Below are 24,703 nucleotides of genomic sequence, written 5' to 3' on the forward strand. Positions count from 1 at the left end.
CCTGAGCCGAAGGCAGACGCCCAACGACTGAGCCACCCAGGCGCCCCACATAGACTTTAAAGATTTAGTTTTGGAGGGGAGAAGAAGCAAGTTAGAGAGTCATTACTTGAATTCTGAAATCCAGGGGGAGTAATGATTTACTGGCATTTTGATAATGGGGCTTTGATTTTTATGCTTTGTCATTATAAAGGGGATAATAACAGTGGAAAAGAAATGTTTACTCTGCTTAAAGCTGAACGAATCCCATAGGGGAGGGGCAGGGGTTCCTTAATGTGGTGCGTAGAGGAAGAATCAAACTCAGGACTATGTTCGGAAACATCAGGCAGTCGCCAACCCCTGCCATCCACCCCTTCCCCTCACACCCCAAGGATTGGTGAAGGAGCCCTTTAAGCCCGAGAAGGAGATAAAGCCCCATGGAACTGTCTGTGGGCTTTATGGGGGGCTGGGAAAGCTTCTGAGCTGTGGGGAAGCTTTTCCATTCATAGCAGGCTTCATTCACAGAGAATATTAGGTCACACGGAAGCTCACTACCCCCTACTGACCTTTCCAGACAGAGGTTGGCTGGACCGCACAAAAACAGAACAAGTTTCAGAAAGCCAGGGCACCTGTTAACTTGTGACCTCAGAATATGATGACCTTGGGCATTTGAGGCTCTGAATGAGAGAGAAAGGCGGAAATTATACATTTTGCAAGTTTATTCTGGATACTAAACTGTGATGATTTGTGATATGATTTGGTAAATGCAGCAGACTAGTTCAGACCTCCCTCTCCTCATGCAGCTCTAAATCCTTGAACTTCTCAAAGTAACGCGTGATTTCTAAATTTTATAAGATGGGCAAGACATTGAGGCCTTAAGTTGTTGTCCTAGACTCCATAGTAACTTGGCCTCAGAAATGGGGATGGAGCCCAGGTTAATTCAAAACATCTTAATCATAGCATTCTGAGTTTTAAGCACAAAAGTAGCATATAAAAGTGAAATGATCTTTTTGGAAAATGTAGCTAATGTCGCGAACTCCCTGACGTCCATTTGATTTTTGAATCTGCCTCTGTAAAGACTTTGGAATCCTTCCAAGAGGACCAGCATGTCAGACATAGGGACTTGCGTCAGGGAAGATGGAGTCTGTGATGGGTTAACATTGGACTGAGCAGCTTTACAGCCAGGAGGACTACTGTTTTTAGGCGATGGAAAACACAACTTCCTGTTTCCCTCAGGAGAGTTCCTGGACTCTGAAGGGGGGATCTAAGGAGCCCTGCTGAGACAGGATGGTGGCGGGAGCTGGGGATTCTGTGTGATAAAACAACGGCCTTTGTTTGTTGTTACAGCTCTCTTAGCATTTTCCTGAGGATGAAGGGTACTCATCGTAGAAGCCTGACCACATTGTGACATGTGGCTTCAAGTAAAGTCAACTCTTGGGGATCTTTTTTTTTTTTTTTAAAGATTTTATTTATTTATTTATTGGAGAGCGAGCGAGAGAGAAACAGCATGAGAGAGGAGAGGGTCAGAGGGAGAAGCAGGCTCCCCGCTGAGCCGGGAGCCCGATGCGGGACTCGATCCCAGGACCCTGGGATCATGACCCGAGCCGAAGGCAGTTGCTTAACCAACTGAGCCACCCAGGCGCCCCAACTCTTGGGGATCTTGTCATTGTTTTTAGAGCACATTCATGTGTCGTGGACATGCTCCTCTACCTCTTCTTCCTTCACATACCTACTTTTTTCTTAGTTCAGAGGCAGAATTTCTACCTTCCCTGAGGTCAGAAATGACAGTGACAACACAGATGCCTTAACCGGAGCGGACACAGAGAAAATGAGGGTCTCTACTGCATTTACCATTGACATCATCTGGGAAGGACTCCTGGGCAGTGGCATGCTGATAAATCAGCTCTCCAGAACAAATGCCCCGATTTGTACCCAATCGGCCAATTTCTGTGTGTAAATCTTTCCAGGATGACCGAATTCACAATACCAACGCCATGTCATTGAACATAGAACTGAGAAGGGGTGTGCACAGTTGGCTCTTGCAAGCGGGGCACGCCGGTCCCAGCACACCACTGGCTGGGCCTTGTGTGTTTGCATAATTAGATGGAAGGTTCTGTTGGCATGTGTATAAATCTGCCATTGAAGACTTCTTCTGAGTTCTCTACCCAGAAATGTTACCAGAGATCAGGCGATGTGTACATTTGTCACGTGCGCAGGTGCTTCTTCTAGTGCTTGCCATCTCTGCCCTTGGGACCTTCTGAATTTTGGTCTTCTTCCAGATGCCGTCCTCAGTCCTCTATTCTTCCTGTTCCACACAGTCTGCCTGGGACAGTGAAGCCATTTTAATTGACGTAATGTCTACATATTTCCGTCTTAAACCCCTGTGCCCAGCTTTGAGACTCTAACTGCCTGTTGGACTGTACTGTTGGAAAATCCCAAAGGTACTTCAAGTTCTGTGTCTGTAAGGTGGAATTCAGTACCTCGGCTCCACAAAAATCTGGCTTCACTTCCTCGATTTTCTTTCATATGGGTGGCGCTTTTATCGTCGCGGTCATCCACCTAGAAATCAGGGAAGTGTTCCTGATTCTTTTCCCTCATCTTCATCCTCTGCGTCCAACCCTTCAGCAAGTCTTGACAATTCCTGAGTATCCCCTAAATATGCCCCCCCCCACCGACCCCTTCTCTACCCCTGTCATCGTTATGCAAATTAAGGTCCTTACAGTTGCTCACTGATTTTCTCAACTTTAAAACTTCCCATCAGATCTGTCCTCCACACTGTGATTTCTCTGACCACTCTTGAAACTATAGGAAATGACGTCTAAGCTTTTTAGGATTTGACCAGCGTCCTCTATTATCAGGTAGTTAGTTTCCTGCTGACTCTTTGGCCAAGCTGTCCATTCCTTTGGTCTTATTGCTCCTGTAACCACTGTGCCGTCTTCCTCCTCTCCCCCGCCACTGTCACACCTCTTTTCTTAATGCCTTTGTTTGTGCTGGTGTCTCTGCTACATCCTCCCCAATGTTGTTAACTCCTACTCATAACTTAAAAGCTGCTGCAAGCATCCCCTACTTAGGATGTCTTTTCTGATGCCACCTTTAGGCTGGGTCCCGCCTGGTTCTTCCATGAATCTGCCTATCTATCTCTGCTCCGTGGTTTTTTTTTTTTTTTTTTAAACTCACTTTGCATCATAATGGTTTCTTTGTGTCTGTTGCCTCCGTTAGACCAAGCAACCCTGGTGTCAGAATTGCATGCTCTTTACCTTTTTGTCTCTATTACCTTGTACAGTGCTTGGCACATTGCCCTGTTAGTTTATGTGTGGCTGAATAAATAAAAGAGAGATCCATGTTTTCCTCCCTGTATGCACTTAGCTTAGCCTTCCCAAATAAAGGTAGAGATACAGGATGCCAGGTTGAATTTGAAGTTCATATACACAACAAATAACGTTTTAGTATGAGTTGGTCCTAAATACTACAAGTATCCCATTATTCATTAGTTATCTGAAATTAAAATTTAACTGAGCATCCTGGCAACCTTAACCTAGCAAAAAGAAAATGAGTTCACGTCCAAAGTAGTTCACACAATGCGGAAGCTCACACTGAGCTTGACATCACTTGCCCTAGGGTTTTGTACGGACTGTGCCTTACATCTCTGAATGGCTTGTGTGTGCATAGCTCACAGTACTCACGGCATGGACCTTGCCATAACACTGTGCTGTGTGCCATTGCCTACATGGTATTTTCCTTTGCATGGCAAGGACATTTAATCTATATATATCTGGGCAATCTAGACAGATGGTCAGAGCCTATTTGTGCAGCATTTCGTGGCATTTCGTGTGGCTGGATGGCGTGTTGTTTTGAAAGAGAATATTACATGTACCCTTGGTGCTCTGGGCTGAATGTAGAGTTAGCAGTGTGTACCTTCTTAAAATGTGTAAAACCCAGGATGTGGGTTTTAGATTTTCTTCGAGAGTTATGACTGGAAAAGGACTCGCAGTTGACGTTCCTGCTGAGGCCAGGATGCCCCTGAACTGATGGACTGAAGGTTGAGCATGGCTTGGAGAAGTACTGTCTCCAGTTTAATGAGGTTGTTTACTTAGCATGTCCCCTATTAAAGAATCAGATGACTGAAGTATTATTTTGATTGAAGGACATTTTTTTTTCCAAGTTAGAAACACCCAAGTTGTTAACAGTTTATGTTTTCAGAAGGCGAAAGTCTTTCTCCATGTCTTTTCTCCCGTCCTCCTTGTGCCAAATGGATAATTATGGAAATTCCTCAGCTAGGACAGTTGGGCAGAGTTTTAGATATTTACCCCATAGGAGTCAGACATGTTCTCTCAGGAAACACTGAATTCTAATGGCAAAGAGATTGCCATCCCCCCCCACCACCATAAAAAAAAAATCCTGAAACATTTTTGTGGCCTCGGTATCATAATCTTGTCAGTAAAACGATGGTCTCTGATTAGATCCAGATTGAGCTGTTTCCTGTTAGTGTGCTAACCCAGAGGGCAGGCTCAGCCCTCCATGTATTCCTCTCTGAGTCTGGGTTATTAAACACTTGTCTGCCAAAGCTCTCCCCCTGCCTCCCCCACTTTCCTTTTAAACTAGAATTCAAAGGTATTGAGATACTACATATAAAAACAGATCCTAAAGTCTCTTGAAAGGGTCCTGTAGCTAGTGGATATTTTGCTACAAAAATTAAATGAAGATTTTAGCTTCTCCAGTGTGAATCATACAGCAGATTTAGGTTTTCTGTTTCACTTTTATATAATTTTATTTCCATGTAATTCCAGGAATAAGCAGATAATTTCAAAATTTCTGTTTCACAAAAATGTACTCTATTTGAGGGTTGGTAAATTAGAAGTCGTCTTCAGAAACCTTCCCTCTGCTCTAGCAAGTTGATATTAGGGTGCTTAGCAAATGTGCAGAACATGACATGAAGCGAGTGCCTGACACCTTAGCACGCGTTGTGAATTTTTGTGAAAATGATTGTAGGCACCAGAGCAATTCCCATACTTCATTTGATATTGTCATTCATGCTCACTCATCGCACTTAGAGAATAATTTTTAACATCTAAATAATCAAAGTATTTTATGAGCTATTCTGTTAGCTCAAACATGGTTCTTCCTAATGTACAGATGCAAACACTGAGGAACAAAAACCATTACAGGGAGGTATGGGGATCAGGCATGCATATAGAGATCCTTTTTTCCAGAGGAAAAGAAGGACCAAAGGAAGTGACTGGGTTAATGAGTAGCAGGACTCCATTCCCAAGGGAGAGACTTGGCTTCCTGCCAAATCTGCTTTCTGGCAGGAAAGGGGACCCCCTTCATCAGGTCCTTTGACAAGTATTTTTCTCTGTGTTTGAATTTTTGGCTACATTGGTGCTCAGAGAAAAATTAGTTCTTTTAAGTCGTTTTCGCTTTCAATAAAGAAAAGATTTAAAGCGGGATTTGCATGGTGAGTAAAATAAGAATCCTCAAATTACAAGACTGTTTGGTGAGGAAACAGTGTCACAAGGTAAAGAAACTTGATTTAGAATTAGAGCTTGAATATCCCTCAAGAATGAGAAGCGATGCCTTTCAATGTTGATGTTAACATTTGACATCGAAGCATGTTTTTTAACTACTTTTTAATATTATCAGGCTGATCATTTTTCTGGAACCAGCTCTTTTGAAGTGACAAAGTAAAACATAGAAAACATCCCTACATTTTGGTATTAAGAAACAGGTCAAATGGATAGGGATGTTGGAAGATAAAAATTAACATTATTGTATTTTATCATGTCTTTTTTTTTTTAAGATTTTATTTATTTGACAGAGAGAGACACAGCGAGAGAGGGAACACAAGCAGGGGGAGTGGGAGAGGGAGAAGCAGGCTTCCCGGGAGACCGATGCGGGGCTCGATCCCAGGACCCTGGGATCATGACCTAAGCCGAAGGCAGATGTTTAACGACTGAGCCACCCAGGCACCCCTCATGTCTTTTTTTTTTAAGTGAAAAGTGGCAAAAGTGAAATATGGTTTAAATGCATTACAGTGACTTACTAAGCTAACGTTTTCCAAAGTATGTTCATTCTGATGGTCTGCAAGATGCCGTGAAAATAAAGGGAAGTCCATTTGGAAGGATCATGTATCATATCCTTGTCTTAGAGTTTCATAACACGTTAGCATGTTAAAGACAAATCTGCAGTAAAGAACTGTATTTGACTTTGTTTTACTCTGGAGTTCCCAAACTTGGCCACAGGACCTTTTGTTTTAGAACTCGTGTTTACAGCACCCATGTAGGGCAACACTGTACTAACTAGTAAAAAAGTAATTAGACTTTGAAGCCATATATCCTTTCCATTTATTGTTTCTGCTTAAAGTGGATTGACACTCCTGGGAGGACAGACGGATACTATTAGGCCTGTTTTAAAACTATGTACAGAGTGATAAAGGACAGTTATTAGGCCATGATCTGAGTCAACAGGCCAAAGAGGCCTACAGAAATGTTTGGTATTTTGCCTGAACCAGATCCCTCCCCTTAGTAAAGTCAAAGTATCCTTCAAGAAGGAAATAAATAAATAAAGTCATCCACTGTGGAAGGTGGAGTCTTACTATTCATTCCCGTTAGCATTTAGACATCATGACATTGAGCTACCCTCACCCTTTTCTGAAAGTGATAGCCACCACTTTGGTCCTACTGGAAGCAGTCTTGACAGCTAATTTCCTTCCAGTGGTTGAACATCTGACAGGCCAGGTGAAGAAAAAGCCAACGTGAGGCTTCGTGAGTGCAGGGTCATCATTTAGAGATCCGGTTCTCTCTTCTTTGCTCCTCTTCCTCGATTTTCACACATCTGGCTATTTCTGCTATTTCAGTTTAGGAAAATCTGATATGCAACAATTCAAACTTACCATTGTGAAAAACCACCTGGTGATTGTTTGCCTCATTGACAGTGATGGTTTGCTTTAGAAAAAGATCCTCTTAGTAGGTTGTCTTCGTGCCTGTGAAGGACAAGTTAAGCTGAAAACTGCATCTCTATAGAATTTGTAAGGCAGAGATTTATGGCAGGAGGTAAGGTACATTCCTGTTGTTCTTCAGTTTAATTCTCTTCCCTCAGACTCAATTTTAAGCTTTGCATATCTTATCCATAATCAGTTGGTAAGTTCTATGTCTCCCAAGGGGCGGTTATACCTGCCAATACCATCCACAGTGTCGTTCTCATGTAATAGCTACCTCTCAGGAGCCCATGTCTTTTCTTATTCGTTGCAAGTCCCCAGGAGGCAGGGGTCATATACCCACACACCCTTTCCACCACTCCCCAGAGATTAGCCCAGGGCTCCTTAGTCCAGCCACTTCTGGGTCAATTCCCTTGATTGCTGATGATACTGAATCAGGAAGGCTGTTGCTTCTTGTGGGTTGAAGAATATCAGACCATGGTCAGATCTCCAGAGATTTCCATGGGGATCATACTCCTACCAAGACTGGTCTTTCAGCCTAGTAACATGTCAGCTGGCTCACACAAATCCTAAAAATCTAACAGCCTAGTAACATGTCAGCTGGCTCACACAAATCCTAAAAATCTCACCTCTTCAAAGCCAGTATGCGTCAGCTCCAGCACACCACTGTAGGAGTGGTCTTTAAGAATGAGTTTGACATCAATGAATCATGGAACACTACGTCAAAAACTAATGATGTATGGTGATTAACATAACATAAGAAAAAAAAAAGGGTGAGTTTGACAGCTCACCATGGAACAATACAAAGGAAATGATCGATTAACTTCTGCTGAGCTTGATTCTGGGGTCAAAGGGAAACATCCTCTTTAGGCCAGCAACCAGGTTCTTGACAGGGGATCAAATAGAAGCAAGTGTAAGCACCATGAAGTAAAGTAACACCCCCCTCCCCCCCACCACCTCGCTCTGCTACACTGAGGTAAGAGAATTGCCTTACATGGCTTGTAGGGAAATGAAATAAGAGCAGAGAAAACGTGACAGGTTATGTTTCAACCGTTCCAGTGTTCTTGGTTTTACTTTGGGGAGCCATTTCGCCTGATCCTAATCATGAATTTATTGTACAGGTTGAAGGGGACCAGCTGCCTCCAGGACATACAGTCAGTCAGTATGAAACCTGTAAGATCAGGACCATCAAAGCCGGCACCTTGGAGAAGCTGGTGGAGAACCTGCTGACGGCTTTTGGAGACAATGACTTTACCTATATCAGCATCTTCCTGTCAACATACAGAGGCTTTGCCTCCACTAAAGAGGTGCTCGAACTGCTGCTGGACAGGTAAGACTCTAACAGAGTTTGCGAGATGAGAGAAACACGAGAAAAGCTTTCTGCAGAGGGAAGGCGTGCGTTTCGGATTCACCTGCACTCAGTATGCCGAGTGGGATGCATGAGAAAGGATTAACTGGAAGGAATAGCTTTTGGAACAAGTGGCACAAAGGCCATTCAGGAGCCACTTTATGGTTTATTTCTGGTAGAAATACCTTATAAAAAATCTATAAAGTATTTAGGAGTACATGCTATAAATCTAGACTCAGTTGAGTATGGGTTTCAGTTTACTATTTGCCACCCTAAAATTTTCTCCATATGTTAATAATTTTATATTATTCTAGTAAATAATCAGTAACCAGGAATCTTATGGGGTTGCTGGGAGAATTAAATATGCTAATATATGTGAAGCATGGAGTTCAGTATTAGACCCATAGGAAAAAGCTAATGGATGGTAGCTTCAATAATGATGGTGATGATATTATTAATAATTACTGCGCATCGACTGCTTTATGGACGTGCACATAAATATTATCCTCAGGTTATGTTGTTAAGTCACATGTTACATATAGCAGAGCAGTGTATATTATAATTCACACAATGATAATTATATTTTCCCCCTCATTTTTGCTTTATTTATAATTAAGTTTGACCTTTTAATAAATTATTATTAAATTGACTTGATACTGGAAGGAAGAAAGCCACCAGTCAGACAATTGTTCTAGAGACATGAGAGTTCTCATCTAAATCCTTATATTCTGGGGTTTCCTGCATAAGAGAGGAAATGAGATAGGATGTTTTTCTTGGAGTAGTTGAATGCTGACTTTTAGCTAGGTTTTTAAAAAATTTTGAAAGTATTATATGCTCATGTGCTCATAGAAGGGTATAAAAAGAAACATTCATGTTTTCTCATATTGCTACGTTTTCCCAAATATCTTTTATTAGGTTTTTAAAAAAATTATAGAAGTAGAAAGAAAAAAATTAAATAGACCATAATCTAGTTAAGCAGATAACACGTATTAACATTTTAAAAATAGAAGTAATAGAGGCCCTTGGGTGGCTCATTCGGTTAAGTGTCTGCCTTTGGACAGGTCATGATCCCAGGGTCCTGGGATCAAACCCCACAGCAGGGAGCCTGCTACTCCCTCTCTCTCTTTCCCTCTCCCCCTGCTTGTGCTCTCTCTCGCTATCTCTGTCACTATGTCTGTCTGTCTCTCTCAAATAAATAAATAAAATCTTTTAAAAAATAGAAGTAATCCATATATATAGTGAAAAGTTCAAACAATTCAGAAAATTATGAAAGTAAACATTTTCTTTTCCCCCAAGTCCCACTCCTCCTAGGTAATCACTGTAGACCATTCCTTTTGTATTCTTCCCCAATTTTTCTGGGCATATATACATATATATACACACATATACACTTATATAAATATATATAATATTTGTTCATATTTGATATTTGTTAAAAATATTATTTTTTATATGATATAAATAGAATCATAGTACACAGTCTGTTCTGCAACTTTGTTTTTTTTTTTTTAACTTATCTGTCTTGGAGATATTTTTTTAAAGATTTATTTATTTTACTAGAGAACACAAGTCAGGGGAGGGGCAGAGGGAGAGGGAGAGAGAATCTCAAGCAGACTCCCCGGTGAGCCCAGAGACCACCGTGGGGCTCAATCTCATGACCCTGAGATCATGACCTGAGCCAAAACCAAGAGTCTGACGCTCAAATGACTGAGCCACCCAGGTGCCCCGTCTTAGAGATTTTTTATTCATTAAGAGAATTAACATATGCAAAAAGCCTAGAATAGTGGCTGGCATATTGAAAGCTCAAGAAATGTAAGATATTGTTATTTCAAAATCACATATAGATGGATTACCATATTCTTTTTAGTGGCCTTATAGTATTTATTGAATAGATTATTCTATGGATGGACAGTTAAGCTCTCTCTAATTTTTTAATTTGTTTTTTAAATTTTTAAACAATGCTGCAAAGAGTGTCTTTGAATATATATCTTTGAGAATTCTATAGGATAATTTTATAGAAGAGTGATCAATGGGATAAAATATATAAACATTTTAAAATGTGAAAGGTGTTGCTAAATCACCCTCCAGAAAGCTGTATCAGCCACATTCCTGTCACAGAAAATGAGAGTTGCCTGTTCCTTCACTTTCCCCACACCCTTGTGAACTATGGATGTTTTCACCTCTGCCATTGAAACCATCTCTATCATGATCTGTCCATTGAAGAATAGCTCATTGTTTTTAAGTTTATGTTTCTTACATTTGTGAGTGAGGTTTAGCATCTTTAAAACATTTACTGGGCATTTGTGTTTTCTGTTTATGTCTGTTCATATCCTTTTCTTATTTTTGTTTTGAAATACTGTCATCTAATTATTGATCATCTGATTATAATTCTTTAATATTATGAAATTCGTTTTTTGCCTATCATGTTAGAAATATTTTTCCTAATCAGTCCCTTGGTTTTATTTATTTTATTTATTAATTCATTTATTCATTTATTTATTTAAGAGAAAGAGAGAGATAGAGCATGAGCAGAGAGGGGAGATTAGGGAGCAGGGAGGCGACTTAGAGGGAAAAGCAAGCAGGTTTCCTGCTGAGCAGGGAGTCCGATGCAGAGCTAGATCCCAGGACCTCGGGATCATGACCTGAGCTGAAGGCAGATGCTTAACTGACTGAGCTACCCAGGTGACCCTGTCCCTTGGTTTTAAAAGTTGTTTATTAATGGGTCACCTGGGTGGCTCAGTTGGTTGGGTGTTGGACTCTTGGTTCTCAGAGTCTGCTTAAGTTTCTCTCTCCCTCTGCCCTTCCCTCCCATGCTCACTCATGTGCTCTCTCTCAAATAAATATTAAAAAAATAAAAGTTGTTTATTAATATTTTTCATGGAGACATTTAAAGCAATTTTTTATGCAGTCATATCTATCAGTCTTAAGTAAGGCCTTTAATAATAAAGTTCTATTCCAATGTGATTAAGGTTATTGGTAACAGTGAGTTCTTCTCAAGGTATTTTCCTCAATAGATGCAAGGCAGAGTAACATCATTTGGACTGATGGTTATTCATATGTTCATATACAGGAACATTGACAAAATGTCTATCTGTCCTTTATCATGCATTGATCTGGACATGATAACTCTGGACTTCAGCATAGATAGAAAGTTCTGTAGTTTTTTGCATGGCAGCACTTAAAATGTTAAGCTTGGAGTATGAACCCGTGGGATTAGTGAGTCATTTCTTTCATGGTTTGTTTGCTTGTATAGTATCTCACACCTATAAGTAGAACTTGGAGAATTACATGAATTTTCTTTTTGCTATTTCATGTGTATATAAAGGATGCAGTATATGCAGTATATGGTTGGCCAACAGTATGGGGAAATAGGTCAACCCATCAAAAACTCCTACAAGTTTTCCTTTGGAATTGGCAACCTCTTCTACTTATGGGGCAACTCTACTGATAATAGGCCACAGATGTCCACAGTCAGTAAAGGAGTGCACATGAATCCAGCTGTTCATCCTAAGTAGTGGGCATACACACAGGAACTAGAGTGTTTAGTCTGACTCATGTACATCCAGCTTTTATTTGATGATTTTTAAAATCTTTTCTTTGTTCTATTATAGGAGATACACATTTTTGGATTTTTAAAAGATTAACTGGATGACAGTTAATAAATAACACAATCAGCATGAATTCAAATTCATAATTTGAATTCAGAATTCAAATTCAATTTAGTTCAAACTATCATTTAAGGTATAACTGAACAAAAGAGTTAAGATTTATCTTGACCTGTTTGGATGGGCCATGGCTTGGCCTTAAATTTCATCTCATATTCCTATCCTTTGCTTGCCTCTGAAATGAGTGGAATCAACAAGCACTGAATGCCTATAAAATACCCAATACTCTGCAAGACAGCATTTGCGTGAAACAGAAAGAGAAGACTTGGTTGGTTCTCACCCTTGTGGTGAATTTACTGTGAAGCTGTTGGTACTTAACCTCCAGGGTCATTCACTTACTTGCAATACTCTCTTACATAATTTGTATTCACAATTTTGTATTCTTTTTCTTAGAGAGGGCCCTTCAAATTCCATATGCTCTGCAAAAACCTGAATCTACCCCCTGAGAACTAATTATTTTACTGCAAAAGATAAGGCTTACACTCATAAAACAAGTAGGCAACCACTTCAGATGGTGTAAAAATGAAACTCTTAACATGTTCTGTAGAAGTTCGGAGAAATAAATCTCATTTATTTTGCTTCCTCTGTGGAAATTTGATTTGTCCATGGTATGTACAAACTCCAACATGAATATTTCTTTCTCCCATTTCCTACTTACTTAGGTCTTGTGGCCAGATGTTAATCTTTGTTTAATTTTAACCAAAATGCAGATACTGTGGAACACTGGGTTCTTAAATTGCTTGTTGGGAGTTTTAATGTCTGTAATTGGGAGGTAAGCAATTAAATTGCACAAACCTACCTTCTCTGAAGATAAATTTGATATACTCTTTTCTTGTTAGTAAATCGTGGTAGGGTTGTTTGTGAGTCTCTGATGTAAGTTTTTTATGATTTCTCTTGGTTTCTTAATAGTAGATTGCTTATCTTTTGTGAAATCAACACTGAGAAGTTATTATAGGATGTGCTAATCCTAACCAGTCAAGAATGGATTGAAGGCAGATGCTGCAGTCTTTATTTACCCCCAGAGGAAAGCTTATTTGTTTTTTGTTGTTGAGGAAAGCTTATTTGAAGTCAAGCTTTGATTTTCCTTAAGACTTCCAATCCTGTGACTTTTCTTGTATGGAACTTTATGTGGTTAAAAAAAATCTTTTTACACTTTTTTCATTCTGCTAATATGAGTGTTTGTGACTGACCAATAGACAGTGGTTTGAAGTCATATATAGCTAATTCCATGTGTTTGCTTTTTCTCTTGCTTGGGGTTATCAGAGGTTCACCAGGAATCCTATTTTTCTGTGCTTGTCACCATGGCTCAGTTAATTCTAGGGCTCATTGACTTCCTTTTAACCTAAGAGAAAGTTTTGAATTGTGGCTCAGCTGTTTGTGTTAATGCTTTGAGATTTTATTTTCTCTTAACTTCAAATATACATTCCACTTAACATATATTCTTCCCACCATACCATTAAAAAAAAGTAAGGGAGTTAGGTCCCACTGAAAATACCCAACCTCAAATGTAAGGAGAAGCCTACTTCAACTAGTGATCCTCACTGAGGACCATGAAATGTTTATACACATACCTAGATTTTTCTTTAGACACCTGTCATTTTGGGCCATTTCTTGATCATTCTGTCTTTCTCTAATCAATATCCTTCATATCAGAAGTAATCAGAATGCCAGGGACAAGCAGAATAGGGGTGAATGTGTCTCCAGAAACTTTTGCTAAGCCACTGTGGGCACTCAGTTCATAGTTTGGAAAGAACTGAGCACATCTGAAGTACCCCTTCATTTCAAGTGAATTCTCCCAGTGGAGGACTTTTGGAGAGGATAAAGGTTAAAGGCATCCATAAACATTATACTTCAAGACCAATCTGACTTAAATTTGCTTGCTTAGGTCCCAGAGAGGAGACTAATTCAGGGGGTCTCTGAACTTATCTCTTCTTTCTATGTTTTCTTGCCATGTATTTTCACAGACTTCATCTCAGTTTATTTATCATTACATTACTTCCATGTTTACAGATAAGAAAACTGAGGCTCAGAAACATTGAATCAGTAAGTGGCAGAGCTGGAATTAAAACTTACCTCTTTCTGAGTTGGAATCTTTTTCCAAGCATACCATATTACTTCCCATGATCTGTTTTTGCCATTTTAAAAGGGTGATTTGGGGATCCCCCTCAGCTATACTCAATTGACTTTCCTTGGAAACTACATTACTCTCTTCATGTAGTTGTGAAAAATTCACTTGGACATCAATATTCCTATTTGTTCATCTGTTCAAATGATAGTTACCAGATGTTTAATATGTACCATGTACTTTACTGTACAAGGTGCTGTGTATATAATGGTGGACAAACTGTTCATGACTCCTGTACTCTTCATATTTAATAGCTAATGGGGGAAAAGTAACATTAAATCACTATACAAATAAATGTGTATAATCAAAATTTGTACAATCCTTGGGACATAGGAACTAGAGTCTATCACAGAGACAATTAAGAGAGGATTTGGGAGATGGATATTACCCAAACAAAACTGGATGTTGGCCAGCAAAGTAGGGTGGTTAAATAGGTCATGGACCATCAAGGTCACTATTGGGTCTGAGTGTCTAGAGTATTTCTGTTTATTTGATGTGCTCAGGCCAAATCCACTGACCTGAATCTGCTACTTCCCAACGAGGACCCTTCTTGGAGGACAGGGGTATAGTAAATGAGAAAGCTTGGGAGAATTTCTGCAAATATATTATCACTATGGAGATAGTAATCTTAAACCCATACATTATGACACCTGGAGTAGTAACATCTTCCTATGTAAAAGATGCTGTACCAATAACCAGCAAGAATGGAGCTGACCTTGCTGAGTGAAACCAGTTCCTCCACAGCACAGACAAGAGTCGATCAACTATAAAGCTTGACAAAATAAGTCAGTCAGAGAAAGACACATACCATATGATTTCACTCATATGTAAAATTTGAGAAGCAAAACAAACAAAGGGAAAAAATGAGAGAGAGAGACAAATCAACATACAGACTTAATTGTAGAGAAGAAAGTGATGGGGGGGGGGGGGGGGGGGGGGGGGTGATGGGTGAAATAGGCGGTGGGGATGAAGGCGTGCACTTGGGACGAGCACAGGGTGTTGTATGGAAATGATGAGTCACTATATTGTACACCTTAAACTACCATAACACTCTATGTTAACTAACTGGAATTAAAACTTAATATAAAGCTTGAAAATGTTTTATTTATTTCCACAGACTTTGTCATAAGTGCCAAATATGCTTCTGTTTCCTTTCAGAGTTTTACGATATTTATGGGAAAAGCAGTTTTTCTGTCTTTCTTTTAGTCATGAGATTCATGTAATGAATAGAGTGTAATGGTTTAGAGCATGAGCTCAGGAGTGAGAAAATGGATTTGATTACAGTTTTGCACTTCTTACTCGCTCTGCAACATTGGGCAAGTTACTTTATCTTACTAGCTTCAATTTCTGTATCTATAACGTTAGAATGAAAAATAACCCTAATACTTACAGAGTTATTATGAGGTTTAAGCTTGAAATATTAAGTTCTTAGTATAGTGGCTGGCAAATATTAAGTGCTTAGGAAATTACTGTTAGTTTTTCTTTCTTCATGGAACTTTCTACTATTGGAAATTCCCTTTTTTATTTATCTTGCTTTTTTTTTTTTTTAAGATTTTTTATTTATTTATTCATGAGAGACAGAGAGAGAGAGAGACAGAGGCAGAGGGAGAAGCAGGCTCCCCGCAGAGCAGGGAGCCCGATGCGGGACTCGATCCCAGGACCCTGGGATCATGACCTGAGCCAAAGGCAGACGCTTAACCACTGAGCCACCCAGGCGTCCCTATTTATCTTGCTTATTTCTTGACTGTCTCCCCTACTCCCCCACTTAGTGACCATGCATATCCTGTTCATGGCTGTATCCTTAGGAATGGTACCTGGCAGTAGGTGCTTAGGAACTACCTGTCCAATGGATAAATAATGGTTTATATATTATTCATGCCTATTATGAGCACTCACATTGGAAGGTACAACCGTGAACATTACCCAGCGTCTGCCTCCATTTAGTGGGACAGACAAATAAATCTAAAGACTTGTACCATTACTGTCAAGGCAGTGAGGGCTCAATATGTACTTTAAAAAGAAAGACTTTTTTAATAGAATTTAAGGTTCATAGCAAAACTGTGGAAAGTACCGTGAGTTCCCGCATACCTCCTGCCCCCACACATGCCCCCACTATCAACATCCCACACTACAGTGGTACATTTGTTACAGTCATTGACAGACACGTCATTATCAACCAAGGTCCATAGTTAAGTTAGGGTTCACACTTGGTATTGTACATTCTGTGCGTTCGGACAAATGTATAATGACATGTATCCATCATTATAGTATCATACAGAATAGTATCACTGCCCTAAAAATCCTCTGTGCTCTGCCTATTCATCTCTCCCTCTCCCCACCCCAATCCCTGGCAATCACTGATTTTTTTTACTACCCCCATAGTTTTGCCTTTTCCAGAATGTCACATGGTTGGAATCGTTCAGTATGTAGCCTTTTCAGATTGGCTTCTTTCACTTAGTAGCATGCAATTAAGGCTCCTCCATGTCTTTTCATGGCTTAATAGCTCATTTCTTTTTAGTGCCAAATAATATTCCATTGTCTGAATGTACCACAGTCTATTTATTCAGCTACTGAAGGGCATCTTGGTTGTTTCTAAGTTTTGGCAATTAAATGATAAAATAAAATAAAATAAAATAAAAGTGCTATAAACATCCATCTATAGGTTTTTGTGCAGATCTAAGTTTTTGGCTCCTTTGGGTAAATATCAAGGAGCAAAGATGCTAGATCATGGGGGAAGAGTGTGTTTAGTTTTGTAAGAAATTGCTAAACTGTCTTTCAAAGTGGATGCTTTCCCACCCCAGTCAACAAGAGTTCCTGTTGCTCCACATCCTTGTCAGTATTTGGTATTGTCAGTGTTTTAGATTTTGGCCGTTCTGATAGGTGTGTAATGGTATCTCATTGTATTTTAGATTTGCAGTTCCATAATGACATATGATATCTTTTCATGTGCGTATTTCTCATCTGTTTATCTTCTTTGGCAATTTGTCTATTTAGGTCTTTTGCCCATTTTTTAATTGTGTTGTTTGTTTTCTTATTGTTGAGTTTTTAGAGTTCTTTGTATATTTTGGATAACAGTCCTTTATCAGATGTGAGTTTTGCAAATGTTTTCTCCAAGTCTGTGGCTTGTCTTCTCATTTCTTAACATTGTCTTTTGCAGTGCAGAAGTTTTTAATTTTAATGACATCCAGCTTACCAATATTTTCTTTCATGATTTGTGCCTTTGCTGTTGTATTTAAAAGGACATCGTTGCAGCGCCTGGCTGTCTCAGTCAGTGGAGCATGCAACTCTTGATCTCTAGGGATTGTGGGTTTGAGCCCCACATTAGGTACAGAGATTACTTACAAATAAAATCTTTAAAAAAAAAAAAAGAAAAGGACATACCCAAGATCATCTAAGTCTTGTCCTATGTTACCGTCTAGAAGTTTTATAGTTTCATGTTTTACATTTAGGTCTGTGAGTTGAATTTTGTGAAAGGTATAAGGTCTGTATCTAGATTTCATTTTTTTTGCATGTGAATATTCAGTTGTTCTATCACTCATCATTTGTTGAAAAGACTGTCTTTGCTCCATTGTATTGCTTTTGCTCCTTTGTCGAAGATCAGTTGACTGTATTCATGTGGGTCTATTTTTGGATTCTCTATTCTGCTTCATTGATCTATTTATCTGTTTTCACCAGTACTGTACAGTCTTGATTACTGTAGCTTTATACAGCAAGTCTTGAAATCAGGTAGCATCAATCCTATGACTTTGTTCTGTTTCAAAATTGAGTTGGTTATTCTGGGTCTTTTGCCTCTCCAAATAAACTTTAAAATCCATTTGTCAATATCCACAAAATAACTTGCTGGGATTTTGGTTGAGCGTGCATTGAATTTATAGATCAAGTTGAGAAGAACTGACATTTTGACAGTATTGAGTCTTCCCATTCATGAACATGGAACATTTCTCTATTTAGTTCTTCTTTGATATCTTTCATAAGGGTTTTGTAGTTTAGCTCATATAAATCTTTTACATTTTTTTAAAGATTTATACATAATATTTCATTTTGGGGACGGTGCTAATGTGAAGGGTTTATGTGTTTTTAATTTCAAATTCCACTTGTTCATTGCTAGTATATAGGAAAGCAATTAACTTTTGTAGGTTAACCTTGTATTCTGCAATCTTACTGTAATCACTTATTAGTTCCCAGAGTTTTTGGTTGATTTTTTTTTTTTTTCAGATTTTCCACATAGATAATCATGTTATCTGCAAACAGAGATGGTTTTATTTCCTTCTTCTCAATCTGTTTTCCCTTTATTTCCTTTTCTTGTTTTTTGTTTTTGCTTTTTGTATTAGCTAGGATTTCCAGAACAATGTTTAAACGCAGTGGTGAGAGGGGACATCTTGCTTTGTTCCTGATGTGAGTGGGAAAGCTTTGAGTTTCTCATTGTTAAGTATGATGTTACCTGTAGATTTTTGTAGATGTTATTTATCAAGTTGAGGAAATTTTTCCCTATTCTTGGTCTGTTGAGAGTTTTATCATGAATGAGTGTTTGATTTTGTCATATACCTTTTCTGTATCTATTGATATGATCATGTGATTTTTCTTCATTAACTATTGATGTTATGGATTACATGAACTGATTTTCAAATGTTGAACCTGTTTTGTATACTTGGAATAAATCCAACTTGGTTATGGTGTATAATTATTTGTTTACATTGTTGGATTTAATTTGCTTTTTTCTTTTGAGATTTTTGCATCTATATTCATGGGAGATATTGGTCTGTAGTCTTCTGATAATATCTTTGTCTGTTTTTGGTATCAGGTTAGTACTTGCCTTATAGAATGAGTTAGGAAGTAGTCCCTCTGATCCTATCTTCTGAAAGATGTTGTAGAGAATCAGTATAATTTCTTCCTTAAATGTTTGGTAGAACTTACCAGGGAACCCATCTGGACCTAGTATTTCTGTTTTGGAAGGTTATTGATTATTGATTCAGTTTATTTAACAAATATAGGCCTATTCAGATTGTCTATTTATTCTTTTCTTTTTTTAAAGATTTTATTTATTTATTTGACAGAGAGAGACACAGCGAGAGAGGGAACACAAGCAGGGGGAGTGGGAGAGGGAGAAGCAGGCTTTCCGCCGAGCAGGGAGCCCGATGCGGGACTCGATCCCAGGACCCTGGGATCATGACCTGAGCTGAAGGCAGACGCTTAATGGCTGAGCCACCCAGGTGCCCCTGTCTATTTATTCTTCTGTGAATTTGATGTAGATATGAATTTCTGACCTATATCATATTCCTTCTCTCTGAGGAACTTTTTTAAACGTTTCTTCCAAGGCAGGTCTACTGGCTAAAAATTCCCTTGATTTTCGTTTTTGTTTATTTGAGAAAGTCTTTATTTCTCCTTTACTTTTGAAGTATAATTTTGAAGAGTACAGAATTCCAGGTTGGCGGGTTTTTCTGTCAACATTTTAGGTATTTCACTTCACTCTCTTCTTGCTTGCATAGCTTCTGAGAAGAACTTGGATATAATTCTGGTTTTTGCTCTTTATAGGTAAGGTGTTCTTGTTTTGTTTTGTTTGCTGTACTTTTTTCAAGGTTTTTTCCTGTTTTTGATTTTCCGAAGTTTGAACATGATATGCCATGGTGTAGTGTTTTGGGCATTTATCTTTCTTGATATTCTTTGAGCTTCTTCTTTTTTTTTTTTTTTTAAAGATTTTGTTTATTTATTTGACACAGAGAGAGTGAGAGAGAGAGAGCATAAGCAGGGGGAGTGGCAGGCAGGCAGAGGGAGAGGCAGGCTCTGTGTTGAGCAAGGAGCCCGATGTGGGACTCAATCCCAGGACCCTGGGATCATGACCTGAGCCAAAGGCAGCCACTTAACCGTCTGAGCCACCCAGGTGCCCTTCTTTGAGCTTCTTGAATTTGTGGTTTTGTGTCTGACATTAATTTGGGGAAATTCTCATTCATTTTTTCTTCTTTATTCCTTAGATATTGTTTCTGTTTCCTCTCCTTCTGGTATTCCCATTACAGATATGTTATACCTTTTGTAATTGTCCCGTAATGCTTGATATTCTGTTCTTTTGGGGAGGATTTTTAATTTGTTTTTGTGTATTTGTGTTTGTTTGTTTGCTTCTCAGTTTTAGAAGTATCTATTTTCATATTCTTAAGTGTAGAGATTCTTTCTCTACAGAATCTACTAATGGGTCCCTAAAAGGCATTCTTCATTTCTATTACAATATTTTTGATTTCTAGCATTTCTTTCTTATCCTTTATTTCCATTTCTCTGCTTATATTATCTATCCTTGTATATGGTCTACTTTTTCCTTAACAAGTTAATCATAGTTTTAAAAAATTCCCAATCTGATTTCTGCCATTCCTGCTGTATCTGACTCTGGTTCTGATGCTTGTCCAGTTTCTTCACAATGTGTTTGATTGTTTTGTTTTGTTTTGTTTTGCCTTTTAGCATGTCTTGTAATATTTTGGTGAAAGGTGGATATGATGTACCCAGTAAAAGGAAATTGGTTGTTCCTGATGTACTTGAAATGTAGGGGGAAGGGAAGCTTTCTGTGATCCTATGGTTAGGTTTCAGTCTAATGGTGAACCCGTGGCCCTGGACTGTGAACTTCACCAGTGTTTCTTAGTTGTTTTTTCTCCCCCTTCACCCTTAGTGAAAGGATGGCCAGGGTGGGCCTCAAGATGGGTATTTCCCTTCCCTGACATGGAAGGCTAGAAGAGGCTAAAGCAGGCATTTTCCTTTCCCTGGGTAGATTAAGCTCTGGTAAAATAGTTTGTCTTGAGAGCAGGTGTTCTTAAGAAGAACAGAATACTCTGGTGTATTTCAAGATGGTTCCTTTTCACTTTCCCTAGCTAGAAGTACCAGGAGACATTTTTTTTTAAGATTTTATTTATTTATTTGACAGAGAGAGCATGATCACAGGGGAGGGGGCAGAGGGAGAGGGAGAAGCAGACTCCCCACTGAGGAGGGAGCCTGACATGAGGCTTGATGCCAGGACCCCAAGATCATGACCTGAACCGAAGCCAGATGCTTAACTGACTGAGCCACCCAGGTGCCCCTGTACCAGGAGATTTTTCTCTGATATTTACTGTGGGAACCTGGTCAGCCTCCTAGAGGTAAAACTCACAAAAGTGTGGCAGTACATCTGTGACTGGGTCTCCCGTAGTTTATCTTTCTTAGTCTTGTCCTCACTGAGCCTCCAGCAATTCAGTAATTACAGTTCAGGTTTTCCTACCCTGGCACTGGTTTCCATGGAATTTCTGCTCGGACAAGTTGTGATTCTTTGTATCTGCCTGTCTGCTCTTCAGTTATGAGGAACAGTGGTTTGCCCTGTGAACTCACTTTTCTGATGGATCTAAGAATAGTTGTTCATTTTCCAGTTTAATCAGCTTTTCTCTTGTTGTTAGGATGGAGTGGCTACTTGTAAGCTCCTGCTGGACTGGAAACTGGAAGTTCTTTTCTGCCCATTTTTTAATCATGTTGTTCAATTTCTTACTGTTGAATTTTAGGAGTTTTTGTATATTTTGGATAAAAATCTTTATAATATATGTCTTTTGAAAATATTTTCTACCTCTTTGTGGCTTTCTTCTCATTTTATTGAGCGAATGTACACTTTTCAAAAAAATCTTTGTTGCCCCTGGGAACTGTGAGGTGGTCATAGTAAACATCCTTTCAAAAGCTCGTAACACAAATACATTCAGCTCTCAAATGATTTCTTAGCATGAGTAGCTGGGTAAGCATTTTGAGATTTTTTGAGATGTTAAACCTCATTTTAAAATAATTTTGAAATTTAGTTCTGGAATGGAACTATGCACTTGCCCAGTTTTCCTAGATTTGTGCTTGCATGCATTGCTCATGAGGTTTCATTACTTCCTTCTCTTTTAGTGGGAGGCAGAGTTTCTAATATCTTCCCTCTATTCTTTCAGGTCCAAGGACAGAGGGTTATGAACAGAGAACTCTTGGGAGCAGATACTGGAATCTAACCTCCTTAGACTAGGGCCTCACAGCATCTTACAGTGGTAACCATAAGTCAACTCCAGTTGCTGGTCTCTCACAGTAGTAACATGTGTATTAAATGTTACTATTAAACTCATAATGTGATTTTTTCCTACACCTTTGCTTCTGAAATGTACTTATATCTAACTTCTATCACTTACATAGAAAAGTTTGTCAAAATAATGATGTACCATTCTCTACATTTATTTTAGTAATTCCCCTCTCCAGCTCACTACAAAATCAAGTGGAAACAAATAGAGTGGTTCACTTATTGAGTCTTTTGTCCTAGAATCCATGAAAAAGTTGAGATTTATTGGTCAGTTGGCTCCAGGATGCTCATCATGTTCATATAGTGGGAAAGCTTTCAGGAAATCATAACATTCCTTTGTTTCCTTTTCCAGCTTAAAATGCAGACATACTGGATATCCTGCTAGGGTGAGAATTTCTTAGAAAATGAAAGCTATTTCTTAGATTTGTTTTATATCAGATAAGTTTAAATAGATTTTCTCTAGGTTTGAGTGTTGATGACCCCACAGGCAAGAAAACTCTTGGATGGTGTAGATGTTATGAGTTTAGAAAAAAAAAAAAAAAAGGCAGTTTGTTGAAAGATAAATTGGACTCATATCTTATTTATTGTGACTATTAGGAAGATAAAAATATTTGCTGATAGAAAAGAGGATTATGACAAGGGCTGTGAGAATCTTTTGGTATCAGTGCTTCTAACATTGAAAAGAGCATTGAAAACTTTTATAAGGCACATCCTCATGAAAGGTCCCATGCTCTTGCTGGTTCATGCTTTATCAGGTGGAGAAAAACAGTTTAGCTCATAAAATGATAAAAGATATAACATTTATAATAACCTACATAACCATCCATGGCAGGCAGAATAATGCCCCCCCCCCCAAGATGTCCAGTATTAATCCCTGAAATATGAATATGTTGGGTTTCAGGCAAAGTAGAATTAAGGTTGCTAATTAGCTGACCTTAAAATAAGGAGATTATTGTGGATTATCTGAGTGGGTTCAATGTAATCACAAGGGTCCTTAAAAGTGAAAGGTGGAAGGGCATCTGGGTGGCTCAGTTGGTTAAGCGTCTGCCTTCAGCTCAAGTCATGATCCCAGGGTCCTGGGATTGAGCCCCGTGTCAGGCTCCTGGCTCAGCGGGGAGCCTGCTTCTCCCTCTCCCTCTGCCTGCCACTCCCCCTGCTTGTGCTCTCTCTCGCTGTCTCTCTCTCTGTCAAATAAATAAATAAAATCTTTAATAAAAAAAAGTGAAAGGTGGAGGTGAAAGAGAATCAGAGGAAAAGAGGTGAGGATGGAAACAGGATCAGAGAGATGCTGTGTGGCTGGCTTTGAAGATGGAAGAAGGGGACAATAGGCCAAGTATGGGCAGCCTCTAGAAGCTAGAAAAAGCAATTAAATGGATTCTCTCCTAGAGCCTCTAGAAAGGAACACAGTCATGCTGATACCATGTGTTGGACTTCTTTTTTTTTTTTTTTTAAGATTTTATTTATTTACCTGAGAGAGAGAATGGGAGAGAGAGAGCATGAGAGGGGGGAGGGTCAGAGGGAGAAGCAGACTCCGCGCTGAGCGGGGAGCCCAATGTGGGACTTGATCCCAGGACTCCAGAATCACGACCTGAGCCGAAGGCAGTTGCTTAACCAACTGAGCTACCCAGGTGCCCTCATGTGTTGAACTTCTGACCTTCGTGTTGTTTAAGCCACTGAGTCTGTAATAATTTGTTATGGCAGCAATGGAAAACTAATACAACATCAATAAAATTTTTGGTCTGTTGGAGAAGTTCACAATTTGTTAAAAACAGAGAATTCTTGTCAGGGAGATTGACTCCAAAAATCTGATGCCCCAGGCTGCTCAAGGAAGCTGAAGGTCAGGTGTTGATTCACCTTCACCTTTGTTCTGTCCAGAACATCATGCCCTGATGAGCCATGGCTCACTCAGCCCTGGGAAGCATGGCAGAAACAAAGGACAGGGCTTAGCCTCAACAAGACAAACACTGTTACTCTTCTGTCTCTGTGACGACACCACTGCTTTAGGTTAACCAGAAAAATTTCATTTGGTACAGTTTTAGAATTACGCCCAACCATAATCACTTGAGGGAAAATGAAAATAAGTTCTCTTCCTTTCTGGCTTGGCAGTCTTTGGTGAATCCTTGTTTATTTTTGCCAAATGGACCCAACTTTCACCCAGAAGCACTGTGGGAATTCTCTGTGGGAACCTGTGGTGACTGTAGAACCCTAGCTTTCTGGGCTGGTAGTGATGGTTCTGTGAAGTAGACCCTGAAGGGATGCTGTTGAAGACTTCACCTCAGGGGCGCCTGGGTGGTTCAGTCGTTAAGCGTCTGCCTTCGGCTCAGGTCATGATCCCAGGGTCCTGGGATCGAGCCCCACATCGGGCTCCCTGCTCGGCAGGAAGCCTGCTTCTTCCTCTCCCACTCCCCCTGCCTGTGTTCCCTCTCTCGCTGTGTCTCTCTCTGTCAAATAAATAAATAAAATCTTAAAAAAAAAAAAAAAGACTTCACCTCAGGTTATAACCAGGTTAGCTTTCTTCTCTTGAGATGAGATAAAAATGTTTCTGTGAAGTAGCTTTTCTTTCTTTCTCTTTCTTTCTTTCTTTCTTTCTTTCTTTCTTTCTTTCTTTCTTTCT

At 39.3% G+C, this 24,703-nt stretch overlaps 1 protein-coding gene across 4 annotated transcripts in view; it reads left to right on the forward strand.

Annotated features, from left to right (window-relative positions):
• Positions 1 to 24,703, forward strand: part of RGL1 (ral guanine nucleotide dissociation stimulator like 1) — a 158,664-nt gene that overhangs the window by 65,389 nt on the left and 68,572 nt on the right. For all 4 annotated transcript variants that reach the window (XM_044916384.1, XM_044916386.1, XM_021682581.2 and 1 more), the window contains one exon: positions 8,032 to 8,240. In XM_044916384.1, the coding sequence (XP_044772319.1) occupies positions 8,032 to 8,240 (209 nt within the window). The remainder of the gene's footprint in view (positions 1 to 8,031; positions 8,241 to 24,703) is intronic.

The sequence above is a fragment of the Neomonachus schauinslandi genome, chromosome 6 (genome assembly GCF_002201575.2).
Source record: "Neomonachus schauinslandi chromosome 6, ASM220157v2, whole genome shotgun sequence".
NCBI lineage: Eukaryota > Metazoa > Chordata > Mammalia > Carnivora > Phocidae > Neomonachus > Neomonachus schauinslandi.